We start from the raw sequence: 22,157 nt of genomic DNA on the forward strand, positions 1-22,157 counted from the left end.
TGAAGGCAGAGGCTTTAACCCACTTAGCCACCCAGGCACCCCTATTCGTATTTTTAAAGTCAGTATTTTTCTCATAGGTGTTTCTCTCTTTTATTGCTTTCCACTGTTATCAGACTAAAAACTAATAGCCACTCTTTGCTGAGGATACATGTAATTCTTTTCTAAACTTAGAATTGCTGAAAATCTGTAATGAAGCAGCTTACAAACACAGCCTCTGGTTTTCTGGATTCCTTGCCCCCCCCCTTAAAACAGAATAAATTAATCATTGATGAGCTCTTTTGCGTGGCTTTAAAGCTTAATTTGGATTGGAATTGACACTTTTTCTTTTCTTTCTTTCTTTTTTTTTTCAGATTTTATTTATTTTGGGGAGAGAACACAAGTGGGAGGAGGGGCAGAGGCAGAGGGAGAGAGAGAATCTCAAGCCGACTCCACACTGAGTGCAGAGCCCAATGCAAGGCTTGATTTCATGACCCTGAGATCATGACCTGAGCCAAAATCAAGAGTTGGATGCTTAACTGACTGAGCCACCCAGGTGCTCCTGGAATTTATACTTTACCACTTGAGACTAAAATTCCTTTTTTCTATATTGAAACATTTTAGACCTGCACAGATAGCTGTTTTTCTGTATTACATTCAAGAACATTCTTAGACATCATTCTTAAGAAATTTAACATTGATATATTAATATTACTTAATGTATAATCCATATTCCACATTTTCACTTATTCTCCCAAATATTCTTTTTCCCTCCAACTTGAACCAAGTTACAGTGGTTTTCCCCCCCAACTTGAACCAACCAGAATTATGTTTTTCTATGAGTTATCTTATCTCTTTTCTCTCCTTTAATCAAAATAACCCCAGTGCCTTTTTTGCCTTTTATGGCATTAACATATTTGGAGAGCTACATAATTTGAATTTATCTGGATTTATCTGATTGTCTCTTCATGGGTATATTCAGAGTAAACAAACAGGTGAAGTGATATTGTATATTTACCATTAACATCATATCAGTAAGCACCCAAATTTTGTCAGTTTGTCTCATTACTGCTGATGCTAAAGGAAATCACCTCATTACTGTGGTATATGCCAGACTGCTTTTTATAAGAGTACTTTCTTTTCTTTGTGATTAGGAAGTGGTTTGTGGTGCATACCTTAAGACCATGTGAATATCCTGTTTTCCGTAACATTTCATCCAGTGTTTTAATATCCAGTGGTTATCTTTCCCTCAATTATTTTGCTAGGAGTTGCAAAATCGTTATTATTTTCTATCATTCTCTCTGCATTTATTAACTGACATTCTTCTGTAAAGAGAAATTTCCATCCTTTTTATTATTTTAAGTTTTTATTTAAATTCCATTTGGTTAACCTACAGTGTAATATTAGTTTCAGATACACAATATAGGGATTCAATACTTGAATACAATACCCAGTGCTCATCACAAGTTCATCTTTTTTAAACATTTGAATTTTCACTATGACTAATGAATTATTTTTTAATCAATATTTTATGATCCATTACCATCACTATCATTCAGGATGGTCAGATGTTCCCAAATCTTTTTGGGGAAGCCCCTTCCAGTCAAGGTCCTATGTACTTTGACCAGTCTCCATTTGTCTTTGAACATTTCTTTGCTCTCTGGCACGGTATGTACCGGATATACCTTGTGCTTTTACTGCTCCAAATATGGATGACCCTTTTCCTCAATGAGCCCTGGTTTCTCTTATTGGGGAATGGTGCATGCAAATCAGAATTTGGGTGTTAGGTGTACTCATTTCTATTTAGGAGTCACTGTCCCTTCGCCCTTTCAGTGGACAGAGTTGAGAAATTCCTTTGATCCCATTGCATATTTGAATCTTTATTCTGTTTATGGTGAGAATCTTCACTTAGTCTATTGCAAACTACATCTAAAGTAGTCTCAGGATTGCTGTGTGAGCAAAAAACTGCTAAGTACTATTATTATTTACAATTCTTTTTGCCCCTAAGACATATCTCACTAAAGTTAGGGTTCTGTAATTAAAAATTATCTCAATTAATTGTTTTTCCCAGTGTGGTTGTGTTATCAATTTGATATACAGTTGGTTTCATTTGTTTTGATATTTATTTGCATTTTTTAGGGTTTGCTTTTTCCATTCTCTTTAAACTTACATTTATTTTGGGGCGCCTGGGTGGCTCAGTGGGTTAAGCCACTGCCTTCGGCTCAGGTCATGATCTCAAGGTCCTGGGATCGAGTCCCACATCAGGCTCTCTGCTCAGCAGGGGGCCTGCTTCCCTTCCTCTCTCTCTGCCTGCTTCTCTGTCTACTTGTAATCTCTGTCTGTCAAATAAATAAATAAAATCTTTAAAAAAAATAAAATAAACTTACATTTATTTTAAAATATGTAAAACAGGGGTGCTTGGGTGGCTCAGTCGATTAAGCATCTGCCTTTAGCTCAGGTAAGGATCCCAGGTTTCTGGGATCAAGCCCCACATTGGGCTTCCTGCTCAGCTGGGAGCCTGCTTCTCCTTCTGCCTGAGGCTCCACCTGCTTGTGCTGTCTCTGTATCTCTCCCTCTGTCAAATAAATAAATAAAATCATTTAAAAAAATAAAATACATAAAACATTTACATGGCTCATAAAGACTCACCACTTCTATCCCCATTCCTTTCACCTTGTATGTCCCCTACCACTCCTACTGCCACTTTTAGAAAATTATTTTCATTAATTACTGTCTTTTGTTTTAGCTTTCCTCTGTGTGTGTGTGTGTGTGTGTGTGTGTGTGTGTGTCTGCGTGTGTATGCTGTGTGCCCAAGTGTGAGATCTTATTTTCCTTCCTTTCTTAAACATAAAACGTTCCGAATCCTTTTAATATAAAAGGGTTTTACATATTACTCATAATAAATTCTTAAAGAAGGAACTTATTTCTTTTAGCTTGGGTATGCTTTTTATAACAAAATATTTTGTTATGTTTGAAAATTTTTATTTTTCATATTTGTCACTCATATACAGGGGGACCTGGACGATCTACTATGCCAACCCCCGGAAACACTGCAGCTTTTCGTGCCTCCCTCTGGACCAATATGGAGAAACTTGTGGATCATATTTGTACTGTTTGTGGACAGGTAAATATTTTAGAGAATGGAAAGAACATTAATTATGGAGTAATGCCTTGTTATTCTAAATTGTATGACCTTAAGAAGAGATTCTTAAAATCTCTAAGCATTCACAGTGCCTGCATTAGCTGATTATAATATATGTAGAGGCTCTAGCACAGTGCCCTTTTCCTTCCCTGGCTGCTTCTAGTGTCTAAGCTTTACATTTGTTTCATTTTGAAAATACCCAGTTATGTACATTCTCCCCCTTTCTGCTGTTTGTAGGTACAACATCTACAAAAGATATTAGCCAAGAAGAGAGATCCTGTTTCTCATATTTGTTTCATTGAAGAGATAGTTAAGGTACATTTAAATATTTTTATCTCTTTATTGATAACTGCAGGAAGATATGACCAACATTGTTTGTGTTCTTACCTTTATAGAATGGCTGCATGTCGGATAGCCAAAGGAATTGTTTTTTTTTTCCTTTCTTCTTTCTTTTCTTTTTTTTTTTTTTTTTTTTTTTTTTGAGAGAGAGAGTGTGTGTGTGTTCAGGGTGGGAAAAAGGCAAAGGAAGAGGGAGAGAGAAAATCCCAAGCAGGATCCACATCAGTGCAGAGCCTGATGTAAGACTTGGTCTCATGACCCTGAGATCAAGACCTGAGCAGAATCCAAGAGTCAGATGTTTAACTGAGCCATCCAGGCACCCCTGGAATTGTATTTCTTTTTTTTTTTTTTTTTTTCTAGTCTAATTTTTTTTAATATTAAAAATGTTAAATGCACATTTAAAAGTGTTAGGTAGTAGGTACTAGCACAGGCCCAAGAACACTTCATCCAGATTTAACAAGTGGAAACATTTTGCCCATTTGTTAATTTCTTTTTTTCTCTAGAAACCAAATAGTACAAAATTCAACTTAAGCATTGTCATCCTTCCGTCCGTATTTCCTCCCTCCCAGACATCCCATGATATTGAAGTTGGTGCTTTTCTTTCCTATCTATGTCCCTACACTTTTGCTTTATAGGTATGCATACATTATATGTGGTATTTTTTTTTTTAATTTTTTATTTTTTATAAACATATATTTTTATCCCCAGGGGTACAGGTCTGTGAATCACCAGGTTTACACACTTCACAGCACTCACCAAATCACATACCCTCCCCAATGTCCATAATCCCACCCCCTTCTCCCAAACCCCCTCCCCCCGGCAACCCTCAGTTTGTTTTGTGAGATTAAGAGTCACTTATGGTTTGTCTCCCTCCCAATCCCAGCTTGTTTCATTTATTCTTCTTCTACCCACTTAAGCCTCCATGTTGCATCACCACTTCCTCATATCAGGGAGATCATATGATAGTTGTCTTTCTCTGCTTGACTTATTTCGCTAAGCATGATACGCTCTAGTTCCATCCATATTGTTGCAAATGGCAAGATTTCATTTCTTTTGATGGCTGCATAGTATTCCATTGTGTATATATACCACATCTTCTTGATCCATTCATCTGTTGATGGACATCTAGGTTCTTTCCATAGTTTGGCTATTGTGGACATTGCTGCTATAAACATTCGGGTGCATGTGTCCCTTTGGATCACTACATTTGTATCTTTAGGGTAAATACCCAATAGTGCAATTGCTGGGTCATAGGGCAGTTCTATTTTCAACATTTTGAGGAACCTCCATGCTGTTTTCCAGAGTGGCTGCACCAGCTTGCATTCCCACCAACAGTGTAGGAGGGTTCCCCTTTCTCCGCATCCTCGCCAGCATCTGTCATTTCCTGACTTGTTGATTTTAGCCATTCTGACTGGTGTGAGGTGATATCTCATTGTGGTTTTGATTTGTATTTCCCTGATGCCGAGTGATATGGAGCACTTTTTCATGTGTCTGTTGGCCATCTGGATGTCTTCTTTGCAGAAATGTCTGTTCATGTCTTCTGCCCATTTCTTGATTGGATTATTTGTTCTTTGGGTGTTGAGTTTGCTAAGTTCTTTATAGATTCTGGACACTAGTCCTTTATCTGATATGTCGTTTGCAAATATCTTCTCCCATTCTGTTAGTTGTCTTTTGATTTTGTTAACTGTTTCCTTTGCTGTGCAAAAGCTTTTGATCTTGATGAAATCCCAGTAGTTCATTTTTTCCCTTGCTTCCCTTGCCTTTTGCGTTGTTCCTAGGAAGATGTTGCTGCGGCAGAGGTCGAAGAGGTTGCTGCCCGTGTTCTCATCAAGGATTTTGATGGATTCCTTTCCTACATTGAGATCCTTCATCCATTTTGAGTCTATTTTTGTGTGTGGTGTAAGGAAATGGTCCAATTTCATTTTTCTGCATGTGGCTGTCCAATTTTCCCAGCACCATTTATTGAAGAGGCTGTCTTTTTTCCATTGGACATTCTTTCCTGCTTTGTTGAAGATTAGTTGACTGTAGAGTTGAGGGTCTATTTCTGGGCTCTCTATTCTGTTCCATTGATCTATGTGTCTGTTTTTGTGCCAGTACCATGCTGTCTTGATGATGACAGCTTTGTAATAGAGCTTGAAGTCCGGAATTGTGATGCCACCAACGTTGGCTTTCTTTTTCAATATCCCTTTGGCTATTCGAGGTCTTTTCTGGTTCCATATAAATTTTAGAATTATTTGTTCCATTTCTTTGAAAAAGATGGATGGTACTTTGATAGGAATTGCATTAAATGTGTAGATTGCTTTAGGTAGCATAGACATTTTCACAATATTTATTCTTCCAATCCAGGAGCATGGAACATCAAAGCCATCTATGAAAAACCCACCGCAAATATCATTCTCAATGGAGAAAAACTGAAAGCTTTTCCGCTAAGGTCAGGAACATGGCAGGGATGTCCATTATCACCACTGCTATTCCGTACTAGAGGTCCTAGCCTCAGCAATCAGACAACAAAAGGAAATTAAAGGCATCCAAATCGGCAAAGAAGAAGTCAAATTATCACTCTTCGCAGATGATATGATACTATATGTGGAAAACCCAAAAGACTCCACTCCAAAACTGCTAGAACTTATACAGGAATTCAGTAAAGTGTCAGGATATAAAATCAATGCACAGAAATCAGTTGCATTTCTCTACACCAACAGCAAGACAGAAGAAAGAGATATTAAGGAGTCAATCCCATTTACAATTGCACCCAAAACCATAAGATACCTAGGAATAAACCTAACCAAAGAGACACAGAATCTATACTCAGAAAACTATAAAGTACTCATGAAAGAAATTGAGGAAGACACATGGAATTGTATTTCTTAACAACAAAAAGCTTTCTTTATGACATATGTATAAGCACACTTGTTCTTTGAATAGATGCTACCAGTAATACTTTTTATAGACTTAATTTCTAAAATGCATAAACTAATTACTGATTTTCCATCATATAAATTATTCATTGTAAATGTTTTTAAAAAGTTCCATTAGAGAAAATTTGGGTGAATGAGAAATTTAATTAGTGGTCATTATAAAGTCTTATAAACTCTTTGCTGAAAATGATGGAGTCCATTCAGTTGTTAATTTTTCTTATAAAGCACTTTGCTATATCCCATTTTTCATATTCTGAAATTCTTCCTTCTTTCATCTACCAATCCACTGGCCTCATGGGTCTTAAGAATTTCTTCCATGCATAGAAATCCAACTCTACATTGTATTCATTCATCTTGACATTTTTTAATAAGGAATAAAGAGTAATTAATTATTCTATTCGTCATTTAATCCTGACACATAAGTGTTCAAAAAAAAAAATTCAGTAAGTTTCCAGTGTTACAATATAGATCATTTCCTTTGTTAAGTCCAAAATTTAAGCATTTTATATGTTGTGTTGTGGATCTCCAAGACCACCCCCAAGTTTGGTAATTTGCTGGGATTCAGAGCATTCAGCGTATAGTTGTGCTTGTGGCAATGATTTCTTACAGTGAAAGGATATGAATAAAAAAAAAAAACCAGCTTCATGAAAGGAAAGTCAGCAATAGGGAAAGAGCATATAGGTGCAACCAGGTGCAGGCTTCTAAGAGTCCTCTTCCAGGACCCACAGACAGGACACCTTTAATTCCTCCACCAACAAGTGTGTAAAATGTCCTCTAGGGAAGTTCACCTTGCACCTAGGAGTTCAAAGTTTTAATGAGGAATCAGTTAACTGCCTGGCATGTACCAAAATTCCAGACTCCCAAAAGAAAGCAGTTGTCAACATACACCACATTATTTGTATAAACAGTTTAGGTATAGTGAGCATTCTTATCAGAAAATCACGAGGATGCTCTCAAAATCCAAGTCCCAGGTACCAGCCAAGAACTACCCTCACAAGCAGGTATTTCTAACTACAGCAATCTCAGACTTGCTGGGCAAATTCGTTTTTGCATGTGTACTTACAGTAGTATATGCCCACTTCCATTATCCTGCTTTATATTTGCCTTTTAATTGTATGAGAGAAACAATAAGGTGCTTTTGTCAATTTGTATAGTAATTAATTTTTTAAAGTTTTTTAAAAGTCCACTCAGTTAACATACAGTATCATGTTGATTTTAGATGTAGATTATAGTGATGCAGCGATTCCATATGTCTCCCAGTGCTCATTGTCAACAAGTGCACTGCTTAATCCCCAGCACCTATTTCCTCATCCCCCACTCTCTTCCCCTCTAGAAACCATCAGTTTGTTCTCTGTAGTTAAGAATCTGTTTCTTGATTTGTCTCTCTCTTTTTTTTTCCCTTTTGCTCGTTTTTGTTTCATAAATACTTTATGCAGGTGAAATCATACGATACTTATCTTTCTCCAGCTTATTTTGTTTAGCATTATATTCTCTAGCAAATGGCAAAATCTCATTCTTTTTTATGGCTGAATAATATTTTGTCTGTCGTTTGCACCACACCTTTTTTTCCCTGGTGTCTATCTGGTTTTGAGATCAGGGTAATGCTGGCTTCATAAAATGAATTTGGAAGTTTTCCCTCTTTTTCTATTTTTTGGAATAGTTTGAGAAAAATAAGTCTTAACTCTTCTTTAAATGTTTGGTAGAATTTGCCTTTGAAGCCATCTGTTCCTGGACTTTTGTTTGTTGTGAGCTTTTAAGTTACTGAGGCAATTTCTTAGCAGGTTATCGGTCTGTTCAAGTTTTCTATTTCTTTGTGTTTAAGTTTTGGTAGTTTTTGTTTCTAGAAATTTATCCATTTCTTCCACATTGTCCAATATATTGGCATATAGTTTTTCATAATATTCTCTTATAACTGATTGTGTTTCTGTGCTGTTTCTTATTATTTCTCCTCTCTCATTTGTGATTTTATTTATTTGCATACTCTTTTCTCTCTCTCTCTTTCTTTCTTTCTTTCTTTCTTTCTTTCAGAGAGAGTGCCCATATGGGGAGAGGGAGAATCTTAAGCAGACTCCATGCCCAGCACAGAGCCCTACCCAGGGCTTGATCTCACAACCCTGAGATCATGACCTGAGCTGAAATCGGGAGTCTGAAGCTCAATCAATTGAGCCACCCAGACATGCTCTCTTTTTTGTCTTGGTAGGTCTGGGCAGAGGTATATCAATTTTCTTGATTTTTTTTTTTTCAAAGAACCAGCCCTGGTTTTATTGATTTATTTATTTGTTTCCTGTATCATTTATTTCTTGTCTAACCTGTATTATTTCTTTCCTTCTGCTGGTTTCATATTTTTTTTTAAATATTTTTATTTATTTATTTGACAGAGAGAGATCACAAGTAGGCAGAGAGGCAGGCAGAGAGAGAGGAAGGGAAGCAGAGAGCCCAATGTGGAACTCGATCCCAGGACCCTGAGACCATGACCTGAGCCGGAGGCAGCGGCTTAACCCACTGAACCACCCAGGTGCCCCTGGTTTCAGATTTTGTTTGTTGTTCTTTTCCTAGCTCCTTCGGGTGCAATGTTAGGTTACATATTTTCTTGCTTCTTGAGCTAGTCTTGTATTGCTATATATTTCCCTCCTAGTACCACTTTTGCTACATCCCAGAGGTTTTGAATCATTGTGTTTTCATTTTCATTTGTTTCCATGTACTTTTTTATTTCTTTTGTTTTGTGGCTGACTCATTCATTGTGTACTACCCATTATTAACATCTGTGTGTTTGTGCATTTCCAAGGTTTGATTTACTAGTTTCATAGCTTTGTGGTCAGAAAAGATGCATAGTATGACTTTGATCTTTTTGAATTTGTTGAGACTGGTTTTGTGAGCTAAAATGTGATCTCTTCTGGAGAATGTTCTTTGTGCACCTGAAAAGAATGTGTATTCTGCTGTTTCAGGATGGAATGTTCTGCATGTATCTCTTAACTCCATCTGGTCCAATGTGTCATTCAAAGCCATTTTTTCTTTGTTGATCTACAGTTTAGATGATCTGTCTATTGATGTAAGTGTAGTGTTAAAGTCCCCTACTGTTACCATTTTATTATCTGTCAGTTCCTTATGTTTGTTATTAACTATTTTTGTATTTGGATACATAAATGCTTACACTGTTATATCTTCTTATTAGATTGTCCCTTTTATGATTATATAGTATCCTTCTTTGTCTTTTGTTACAGACTTTGTTTTAAAGTCTATTTTGTTCAATACAATTATTGCTGCTCCAACTTTCTTTGGAAATCTATTTCATGATAAGTTTCTCTATGCTACAGGTGCCTTTAGGTCTAAAATGAGTCTCTTGTAAGCCCATATAGATGGGTCTTATTTTTTGTTTTTGTTTTTGTTTTTATTTATTTATTTATTTATTTATTTTTAAGAGATAGAGGGAGAGGGAAAGAGCTGGTGGTGCAGAGGGAAAGAGAGAATTCCAACCCAGCCTGGAACCTGAATGGTGTCATATTTTATTTTGTAAGTTCCTTGACAGATATTTTTACAAAAATATTTATTTTTACTGCTTTTGTGTTTTCTACCATCATATTGTTACTGTAGTTTCTCCTTTTCACTGATAAACTCTCCTTTAATATTTCTTGCTTGCTTGGCTTAGTAGTCATGAATTCCACTAGTCTTTGTTTGTCTGGGAAAATTTTTATCTCCCCTTCTATTCTGAATGATAACCTTGCTGCATAGTGTATTATTGACTGCAAGTTTTTTTCCATTCAGCACTTTGAATAGCCAGTCACTTCTGCCTTGGAAAGTTTTTGCTGAAAAATCCCCTGATAGCTTTATGGAGTTTCCCCTTTTATGTAATTGTGTTCTTTTGTCTTGCTCCTTTTAACGTTTTTTCTTTACTGTATTTTGACATTTTAATTGTAACATGTCTTGGTGTGAATCTGCTTTTCTTGATTTTGTTGGGGGGTTCTCTCTGCCTCCTGGTTCTGGATATTTGTTTTCCTCCTCAGATTAGGGTAGTTTTCAGCTATTATCTCTTCAGATAAACTTTGTGCCCCCTTTTCTTTGTTGTCTTCTTCTGGGACTCCTATAATGTGAATATTACTCTTTGATAGAGTCACTGAGTTCCCTAAGTCTATTCTAATTTTCTGTCATTCTTTATTCTCTATTTTGTTCATCTTGATTTTTTTCCAATACTCTGTCTCCTAGATCACTGATCTGTTCCTCTGTTTCTTCCAGCCTGCTATTCATTCTGTCCAGTGTGTTTCTCATCTTGTTTATTGAGCTCTTTATCTTTGCTATGATATTCCTTATCTCTGTGTTAAGGGTCTCACTCATGTCTTCCACTTTTTTCTCAAATCCAGTGAATAGTCTAAATCATTACAGTCATTACTCTAAATTCTCTACCAAGCATATCCATTCTGCTTAAATCTCTGGATATGCATGGCCTTGTCCTGATTTTTCATTTGGGATAAATTTCTCTGTCTTTTCAATTTGTCTAAATCTCTGTGCCATTTCTGTGTGTTAGGAAAGTCAGTTATGTCTCCTATTCTTGAAGGTAATGGCCTTATGAAGAAGAGGTCCTATACTTCCCTGCTATGTAGTGTCTTCTGTTCCTCAAGGCATGGCATTTCCAGCAGTGTCTCCACTATGTGCTGCATGTGATCAGCTGTTGTGTCCTGGCTGCTTTATCATTCAGGGCAGTCGTCTACAGAGGCTGTCTTTGCCTGTTGTGGGCAGTGTTTGGTTACTGGCCTGAATGTGACACATTTTACGTAGGTGTCCTCTGGTCTGCTTGTGACTTGAGACCTTTTGGCACTGCTGCTAGAACGGAGACTCTGCAAAACTCTCAGTTTGGGAGATGTGGTGTTGGCAGAGGTTTGGGCTTGTCTTCTGGGGAAGAAGTCCTGCCTCTATGGCTGAGGCAAGTGTGACTAGGAGGGGCAGTTCCACTGGAGTGGGAGGGAGGCCAGCTTGGTGTAAGGAAGTTATATAAGGAGTATGGGCATTGCACTGTTCCCCCAGGTGGCCCTGTGCTTATGTTGAGGGATGCTGGAGGTAAATGGTGCCAACCAGTTCCTTTGTCCCTGGTAAGGTCTCTCCATGAATGCTGCCTCTCTGGGACAAGTTCTGAGATGAGCAGATAACCTACCCACTCTATGCCCTAGGTACTCTTCAGGTCACTGTTTCCATGCTGTATGTCCACACGTTGTTTACCTGCCACCTTTTCAAGAGCAGCTCTAATGCCTCTGAACTCTCCCCAATCCATGCCTACTGGTGTTCAGAACTCTGGGTTTAAGCCCTGCTGGCTATAAGAACTCATGAAAGTCAGCCCCTCTAGCTCTCCAGATCAATTGCTATGGAGATTCATTTTCCACTTGTACTCCCCTGGGTGCTATTCTGTCTCTTGCCTTTCTCCACAATGACAGCTCCCTTTCCACCCCAGTGGCCACAGTCAGTTTCTCTTCCAAACTGTGTCTCCACACTTTCTACCTTCTTTAATGTGCCCTCTTCTCTACCTTTAGTTGTTTCGTCAATCTTCAGGTCTATTTCTGGGGTATTTAGAATGATTTGATAGGTATCTATTTGTATACTTGGTACAAGGAGAGCCTAGGGACCTCCTATTCTCTTGCCATTTTCCCCTCTCTTGTTTTTCGAGAGGGACTTAAATTTTTTTTGCAAGAACTCAAGAAATTTGGCTCCCCTTGCTTTTCTAGCCAGTTGTTATGGGGATTCATATAGTATAATGCATAGTTATTAATCTCCCTTGTGTAGTTATTAATTTTTTACCTTTAGTGGTGGAATGAATGTGAATTAAGAATAAAAACACCGTTCTTTCCTATTTAAAAATATACTCATACACAACATACATTTCTAGTATAGTTATTTGTTCTTTTATGGTTATAGGTAAGCAAATGCACATGCAGTGTTATCATTCATTTCTTCTAATTTTGGTTGCCTTTCTACCCAAATTAATTTATTCTTTATTAGAGTGGCTTGATTCCAAGCCTTTTCTAGGTAATCCTTTGTATGTGTTTTTACTGCTTTTTAATAGTTTGTATTCTACTAACAACATAAAAACAATTATATGAAACCATTATATTTAAGGGAATCTGAAGAAAAAAACAGAAATAGGAATAGTGCCATTTAAAGATGCTAATGTTTCTGACATTATTTTTTTCTCACATTATTATATTAAAGTTTCTACACAGAAACTCATATATAAATTCTTATCAATTATTATTATGAATAAACTGGCAACTTCTGTGGGCCAGATTTTAAAAGCATGTGAATTACTACCAATTATCAAGGATTATTAGAAACAGGGATATATGCTTTCATTTTAGTCAATCTTTACATTAACTCACAAGATTTCTTACTGAATTAAGAATAAAACCAAGAAAGACTGATTTTTCAAACACTGTTCTTTCCTATTTAAAAATATACTCATATAGGGGTGCCTGGGTGGCTCAGTGGGTTAAGCCTCTGCCTTTGGCTCGGGTCATGGTCTCAGGGTCAAGTGAGATTGAGCCACGCATCGGGCTCTCTGCTCAGCAGGGAGCCTGCTTCCCTTCTTCTCTCTCTCTGCCTGCTTCTCTGCCTACTTGTGATCTCTGTCTATCAAATAAATAAATAAAATCTTTAAATATACATATATATATATATATATATATATATATATATATATACATACATATACAACACACATTTGCAGTATAGTTATTTGTTCTTTTATGGTAGTGTTTATGAAAAAAAATTAACTTCCTCTTGGGGTTCAGTGTACTCATGTATATTCAAAAAAGATCAGTCTTTTGTGAAAAGTCCAAAGTAACTTTTGATCCTAAATACTTGGGATTTCCAGGGCAAGAAAAAAATAAAAAACAAAACAAAATAAAAGCCCTCAAAATACCTGTTACATATTGCAGAAATAGCACATAAACTTCACTGTATTTAGTATAATTTCTTGAGTTTTTTCCTTTATTGCAAAGTTATGAACAGATACTTTTTGCTAATTATATAACTACCATGTAAGAACATTATTATTCTAGTGAAAATAATTTTTGATGGCAACAGAATCTTTGTAGAAAGTGCAGGATATCTAGTGTGAGTGGAGTTCCCAAATAATGATCCTTAAAGCCTTCAGAGAACTTTTGAGTAGAAGATGATGTGTATCTGGTGCTCTGGGTCATTGAAGAGTGGTATCTGGACCATTGTTTCTAAATATTTGTGTAATCTCTTTTTGAGGAAAAGGTTATAAACAGAAAGTTCTTACACCACTAGCTTTTGCAATTTAAAGGTTTTTAGGGAGGAAATATCTTAGTATTGAAATTTCTAATTTAGTGCTTTCGTCTTTTTAACCAGTGACTATATGTTAAAAATTAAAATTGTAAATAATTCAAGATGAAACTTACTAAAATTATGCCACATGCTTTCTATAGTATCTGTTTAGGAATTAAGGTTTTTTTTCCTCAGATTATTTCTAGTAAATACCTTTTGAGATTGGAATCTATCTAGAAGAGTTTTTTTAAATGTGTTTTTTAAAATTTTAAAATATTTATAAGTAGTTTTGAAATTTACTGAAAGCTAAATTAATAAATACTTTCCATTTGATTTGTAATAGGAAATAGTTCATACCAACCATTTGTGTCATCTTTATACTGATATATTCTTTATCACATGAATATAAAATAAAACTGGACCAATTATATCAGGTATAACAATTTTAGGAATATAAGTTAAATGTGGAGCCCTTTTGAAAGCTTTTCCTTAAGAAGATAACTAATTCTACTTCTGCTTAATTTAATAAATGTCCTGGCTAACTTGTAGAACAGACTCTTATTTTAAGTTTATAGTATAATTTGAAAAGATATATTCATACCTGTCAATTGCTCAATTTTGGTGTCATTTAAAACTAGTTAGGAGTTCTTATGTCACTATATAATTATCAATACTGTATATAACCCTTTGTTAAAGTGAGTGTAGCAAAGTATTGACAAAGTATTAGGATCCACAGGATATTATCAGGATCCACAAGATATGATACTTTCATTTTCTAAGCCAGCAATTTTTATCACCAAACATAGTCTTGTAATCATGTGTAGGATGTATTAGGCTAAATTTGGAATGTGTTCAGCATTTTAAGCAGCTATAGTACTAATGAGAATTTTAACTGTGAAAAAGAATGTGTTTTGTTTTCCTCTTTTAGACATATCAAATGATTTCGTGATAGAATTAAAGATTCAGAAAACTTTTAGGACATCCAACCGTGAAATCTTTTTAATATTATTAGAAGAATGTTAACTCATTTATCTGTGGCATCTTAATTTGATTAAAAAATCAAGTAACAATAAGCCGATTACGTTTCTAAGTCAGATATCCTCAGTAAGTAATTTATAAAGGTGAAAAGACTGTTGCTTTTATTCGTGTAGGGACTGGATCCGGTGAAGAGTCCCCTTACTACAGTATAAATAAATTCTGGGTACATTGGAAAAAAAAAAATATATATATATACACACACATAAACATCATACACTCTTGGGCCTGTAAAAGGTGAGAGAATCTCTGAGGGGCAAAGATACATATACACATATTCTTATGCAGGTCAAATATCTATATATGACATATTTAAAGAATACAAAATGGAATAAAAAATGAGAAACAAAAGACTTAAAAATGACCAGGTAGTTCTTTAAAAAGAACCAAATAGAACATTTAAAAAATTAAAAATAAAATCACTGAAATAAAAAAATTGAGCAGATAGATCATACAGATATTCCATAAAGTCAAAGAATGAATTAGATACTGACAAAATTAATGAAATTATCCAGAATGCAGCATAAGTGAAAGATATGGGAAATATGAAAGGTTAAAAATTATGGAGGATTAAATGAGGTTTTAATATAAGGCTGTAGTTGGAAAAGGAAGGCCAGCAGACTAAAACAACAACAACAACAAAAACCTGTATGGTTAGCTCAATACATGCAGGAAAAGCATTTGACAGAATCCAACATCCATTCCTGATAAGAACTCTTAGCAAACTAGAAATAGAAAGGAGCTTTCTCAACCTGATAAAAGACATTTAGGAGCAAGAAACAGGTAAAATCATAATCATGAGGGCTGAATGCTTCTCTCCTAAAACCAGGGAGCAGACAAGGATTTCTTTCTATTCTCACTACTTCTATTTAACGTTATCCTAGCTAGTGGAATGGAGTAAGGAGAAGAAATGAAAAATTTCCAGTTTGGAAAGGACAAAATAAAATGGTCTCCATTTAGAGATGACATCATCATCTATTTAGAAAATTTGATGGGATCTTTAAAAAAAAAAAAAAAGCTAGAACTAAGAAGTCACTTACTGCAAGATTACAGAATACAGGTCAATACAAAAAAATCAATTTCTGTGTATTAGCAATGTACAATTGAGAATTAAAATTTAATAATTCCTATATAGTAGCATCAAAGAATATAAAATACTTAGGAATACTTAGGAATAAATCTGTTGAAAGATGAATATCATCTGTATACTGAAAACTAAAATATTGCTGAAATTAAAGAAGACCTAAGTAAATGAAGAGAGATACCTCACTTATGGTTTGATAGATTCATTGTTGTTAAGAAGTCCATTCTTCCCAAACAGATCTATAATCAGATGTTTTGGAGAAGTTGACAGGCTGCATCTAAAATTCAAATAGAAATACAGAGGACCTAGGATATCCAACACAGCTTTGAAAAGAAAAGCAAGTGTGGCGTTGTTAAGTTAGAGACCCAGATCATTGATGCAGAGTAGTAAAAAAAATTTACTCACACATATATGGAAAACTGATTTTCAAAAAAAGTTGCAAAAGCAATTCAGTGGTGATACAATACTCTTCTTAACAAATAATGCTGGAACATATGGATACCCAGATGTAAGACTTAAAATTCTAAAACTGATTGGAGAAACAAAATAAAAACTTTGTGACCTTGAGGAGGCAAAGATTTCTTCAATGGAACACCAAAAGCTTGAGCCATAAAAGAAAAAACAACCTGGTATTTTGGACTTACTCAAAATTAAGAATTTCTGCTCTGCAAATTACTTCATTAAGAGAATACAAGACAGGTATATACTGAGAGAAAGTATTTGCAAATCATATATTTAATAAAGAACTTCTGTCTAAAAAATTCTCAGAACTCAGAAAGCATTCAGCTTCTATTTTTGTCCTATTTTAAAAATAGATTCAAAGGGATATTTTACAGAGAGATGTCAAATAAGCACATACCTAAAATTTGTAAGACCTGACCATATCAAGTGTTGGTGCTGGTGAGCTTATAGAATGACTGGAATTCTCACATACTGCTGGTGGGAAAATTGTGCAACCACTTTGGAAAACAGTTTGACAGTTTCTTAAAAAGTTAAACATATACCTACTATGTAACTCAGCAATATACCCCCATGTATTCAAGAGAAATGAAAGAATATTGCCATAAAAGACTTGCATGCAAATGTCCACTAGCAGATTTTTATTTAATAGCCGGTAACCTTAAACAACGGATGTCCATAAACATGTGAATGGATAAGTTAATCATGGTAAAGGTATATAATGGAAAGTGATCAGCAACAAAAAGAAATGTGGACTACTGATACATAATTAACCTCAAAATTATGTTGAATGGAAGACTCCAAAGAGAAAATGATGTATTCTACAGTTCTGTATATTGGCAGTCCTTGCTTTACATGGGACTGTGTTTACTGAAACTAATTATGCACATTCAAACTATGTCCTTACTTTGCACAGTTCTGATATACACGAGTTTCTGTTAACACAGTACCGTGCACAACAAGGACTGGTTGGAATGCAAAATTGTGGAAAATACAACTAATCTATCATGATAGAAACAGGTCAGTGGTTATACAGGGAAGAGATGGGGTGGAGGAGGTTGAGGAGCTGCAGAGGGAGGAATTAAAATGGGGGAAAAGATAATAGTAGATTGTTTAACTGAGAAGTATGCAGATGAGTAATGATCATATACATAAAAACCTCAATATTGATCATTAGGGAAACACAGATAAAAACTCTAGTGAGGTTCCACTGCACAACCAGTGGAATCAGAACAACTATCAGTAAGTAGCAAGTGTTGGTAAAGATGTAGAGAAATTGGAACACTCATATATTACTGGTGCAAAAGTAAAATAGTACTGCCAGTTTGGGAAACATTTTGGCTGTTTGTTCATATACACTCTCCTTATGATCCAGCAGTTGCATTCCTAGGTATTTACCCAGAAGAAATGAAAACCTGTGTCCACAAAGAAGGTCTCTACACACTGTTTAGAGCAGCATTAATCATAATAGCCAAATACTGGAAACAGTCTCTGTGTCTATCAACTGGTCAAAGGATAAACAAAATGTCATGTATTTATATAATAGATTACATTCCACAATAATAGGAAACAAAATACTTACATATCAGACTACATGGTTAAACCTTAAAAACACTTTAAGTGAAAGTAACCAAACTCAAAAGAGTACATGTTGTAAGATTTTGTTTATATGAAATTTCTGTAAAAGCAAAACTATAGATAGAAGGCAGATAAATTATTGTCCCTGGGTGTTGGAGTAGGGTTTGATGGATGAATGGGTAAGGAGGGAACTTTTGTGATGATGGGATTGTTCTAAAAGTGGACTGTGCACAACTGCATGAATTCCCTCAAAGTCCTCTATCTTATTAAGAGCTGATACTCAGAATATATACATTATATGGATTACAATATGTATTTTGCATTGTACCAACTCAAAATAAGAGAACCGAATACTACCATGGTTATTTAAAGAAATTGCTGGTTCTGGGTTTGGACCTAAGAAAATTGAAGATGAGCATGGACTATCTTGTGCTAGAAAATAAAGAAATGCTCCAAAACAGATCATCACAACAAGTAAGGACAGTAATGGATTTTAACCTATTGAATAAAATAAAAATTCAGAGGTCCATATGTCAAACTAGACAAACAGATGGACTGACAAGTGAGAAGGGAAAGCTCTCCCTTAAAATGGACTGTGAACTGATGAAAACAGACCAATGAAATTAAAAAACAACTGTTTTTCAACTATTATAATAAAATGTGATTGAGGCAGTAATCAGTGGATGCTAAATCTGGAGGAAGGAGAGTTTGAGAAGGAACAGTATATTTACATGGTATGAAGTTGTCTCCCAGTAATTACTTATTAATTCCACAAGGAAAGGTAGCAACTATACAGTAAAAGAATTAGATAACACTTTATGTAATCACAATTAATACCCACAACACCCTGCAAATATACATGATATCCCAAGAACATATTATTTATGTTGTATTCCAGACAAAGATGCATAACCTGAGTCTAATTATGTGGAAACAAGATAAATAAAAGCTTTTGGACAATTGTAAAATAACTAGTGTTCACTGCTTAAAAATATCAGTGATATAAAAGATTAAAAATAGTTTCATAGTAGGTAAGACCTTATATAAAAAGTTATGACAGCTAACTAAAATACCTAAAATAACTAAAATACCTTAAAAAACTAAAATACTAAAATACCTCACTAAAATACCTCATCTAGTTCCTGTTGCAGAAAAAAATGCTTTATTATAAAAAACACTGGACAGTTCATGAAATAGGAATATGAATGGTATAGGAGATATATATGTAACAAGGTTAAAAATCCCAAGTTTGATAACTGTAGTATGGGTATTTCAAAGGATGTCTTTATTCCTAGTGGGTCACTTAATTATTTAGTGGTACAGAGCTCTGATGTACAACTTACTATCAGATGTTTTTGAATGAGTAAGAGAGAGCGAGTGAGAGAGAATGGTGGTGATAAAGTAAATGTGGCTCAATGTTAGTTAACAAGTGGTGAGTTGGAGTGAACAAACAGTAGGATTTGTGGAGGGTGATTATTCTTGGGGCTTCTCTTTAAAAATTTTCTGTAAAATTTTTCTCTAAGTTCAAAATGTAAACTTTGAAGGAAAAAAGGTCCCATAAAAAACTTCATGCCAACAGATTTTCTAAGGCAGGTGAAATGAACACATTTCTAGAAAAACAGAACATGCCAAAATTGTTAAACTAGAATTGGACCCTATGCATAGTCCTTTAACCTTCAAAGGAATTGAATTGCTAGTTCAAAGTCTTTCTACCAGAAACCAGTAGTCTCAGATGGTTTTTCAAGCGACCTCTACCAAAATTGTAAGGGCTTTCATTCTTTTTCTTTTTTTAAGAGAAGAAAACTCCCTCCCTCATTTTATGAGACTAAAAAGTGGCCTTTATACTAAACCAATTAAGGATTATAAGATAGGGAAATTGTAGTCCAGTCATGCTCAGGCACACACACTGAAACTTCTAGTACACCAAGCATAGCAGTGAGTAAAAATTATACAGCTATCTCAGTAGATAACAAGAGTATTTGACAAAATTCATGACGATAACAAATACTAGCAAGCTAAGAGAAATGGGCTTTCTTAAGTTGATAAAGGATTTCTAATTAAATCTTTAGCAGTCATGATTCTTACCAATAAAATGTGGAAAGCATTGACTTTAGTTAGGAAAAAAGCCAGATGCCCACTGTCCCTGCTGCTTTTCAACATTGCCCTCCAGGACCAACCCAACATAATAAGAGAAGAAAAATAAATTAATAGATTTCAAAAATCCCAGAAGAGTTCATTCCTATTGCTTTTCTGTACATCTGAACAAATCTTAGATCTATCAGGGTCAACAGAAGGCTACATGTCTATCTCTTGAAAATTGAGCTAGTCTAGGACTGCCTATAATTTAAAATTAATCTGTACCAATTATTTCTCTATAAACTTTTTCATACCACGTATCAAATGTTGACTTTTGAAAGTCCTGGACATGAACACAAATGTAAATACAACAGTTTTTGTACTGATTAGGATCATCTGTAATACCTCTTCTCAGCCACATTTAGCAAACTGTTAGGGTGGATGGAGGGAGGCTCTCACCAAACACTTTTTTCTCATTTGAGTGAAGACACTTACTTTATTTTTATTCTCTCTCTCAATGATTGCTTATTATATGATAATAAATATTAAAATACCCCAAACACTTAACTTCCATATGATACACTTATCATTTTTTGCCAAAGTTGTAATACTAGACCCTTTTTCTGTATTAAACAATTAGAACCTTGGTAAATATTTACATTGTTTCACCATTCCAAGCAGGTGGGTCAGTATTCTCCCTTTGTTGCAGTTGTAGAGAAGCTGCGGTGAGTAGACATGTATGAGTAGAAGTTAAGAAAATGTGCAGACACTTTTAAAGTGTTTAAATACCCTTAAAGTCACTCTAATTCTTCTCTTTTTGCTTTTTTTTCCCCCCTGGGAACTGCTTAAGTAAAAAAAAAATTTTTTTTAAAGATTTTATTTATTTATTTGACAGACAGAGATAACAAATAGACAGAGAGAGGGGGGTAAGCAGGCTCCCTGCTGAGCAGAGAGCCCGATGTGGGGCTCGATCCCAGGACCCTGGGATCATAACCTGAGCCGAAGGCAGAGGCTTTAACCCACTGAGCCACCCAGGTGCCCCAAGTAAGATTTTATTTATTTATTTGTCAGAGAGAGAGAGTGGGTGAGAGAGAGAGTGCACAATCAGGGGGAGCGGCAGGCAAAGGGAGAAGCAGGCTCCCCCCTGAGTGAGAAGCCCAATGCTAGACTCGATCTTAGGATCCTGGGTTCATGACGTGAGCCGAAGGCAGATGTCCAACCAACAGAGTCTCCCTGGCATCCCCTTAAATAAAATTTCTAATTCATGTTTTACCTATAAAACAAAATATTATCTGATACTGAAATGAACATATTATAAAATATAATTGAATGCTTTGCTGGGCACTGGGATAAAAAGTTGACCAAAGTGACATAGTCCTTGCCTTTAGACAACTTATTTTCCTGGTGGTTTCCTCTCCAGTCATACTTGTTCCGTTTGTGGAACCCTTCACAGGGATATACTTGTTACGGTATTCTTTTAAAATACTAACAGAGAATACCTTTTAATAGTTTATAGTGGTGAAATATTAAAGTATCTGAAGAAGGAAAGCTTATTGTAGAAAGACCTATAGAAAGACTTCTGTAGTAAGTTTATTCTTGGTATGCAAAAATGATATTTAGACTCTGTAGAAGAACTGAACTTTCTCTCAAGAGTCATAGACTTCTCTAACCAGTAACCAATTATGGTTCCTCAAAATTCTCTGCAGCATCAATTAGTTTATGTAGGGATTAAAGCTACTTAAGTACAGGGCACCTGGGTGGCTCAGTGGGTTAAAGCCTCTGCTTTCTGTTCAGGTCATGATCCCAGATCGAGCCCCACATCGGGCTCTCTGCTCAGCAGGGAGTCTGCCTCCTCCTCTCTCTCTGCCTACTTGTGATCTCCGTCTGTCAACTAAATAAATCTAAAAAAAAAAAAAAAAGAAGCTAAAGTACAAATGAAAGACATTAATAGTTCTATTAAGTTACTAGCAGGAGTACTTTAGTTAGGCTTAATGTGTATTTCTGTTATAAAAAGAAATCTTGTCTTAGGCTACTTGCTCAAACAGAAATCTGATCCTGAAATGAAATGTTGTTTTCTTTTTAGTAATCCAATTAGTTAAGATTTGACATATGATAAATCTATTTCTAATTTTTTGAGGAACTCCCATAATGTTTTTCCATAGCAGCTGGCCCATTTTACATTCCCATCACAGTACACAAGGGTCCATTCTTCCACATCCTTACCAACAGCTATTACTTTCTGGGTTTTGATAGTGGCCATCCTAACAGGCATAAGGTCATA

General features: G+C 35.4%; 1 protein-coding gene across 1 annotated transcript in view; it reads left to right on the forward strand.

Moving 5' to 3' along the window:
• Nucleotides 1-22,157, forward strand: part of COG5 (component of oligomeric golgi complex 5) — a 300,018-nt gene that overhangs the window by 165,147 nt on the left and 112,714 nt on the right. The window contains exons 9-10 of the mRNA XM_059170806.1: nt 2,988-3,100; nt 3,356-3,433. Coding sequence (XP_059026789.1) covers nt 2,988-3,100; nt 3,356-3,433 — 191 coding nt within the window. The remainder of the gene's footprint in view (nt 1-2,987; nt 3,101-3,355; nt 3,434-22,157) is intronic.

Source organism: Mustela lutreola, chromosome 4 (assembly GCF_030435805.1).
Source record: "Mustela lutreola isolate mMusLut2 chromosome 4, mMusLut2.pri, whole genome shotgun sequence".
Taxonomy (NCBI): Eukaryota; Metazoa; Chordata; class Mammalia; order Carnivora; family Mustelidae; genus Mustela; species Mustela lutreola.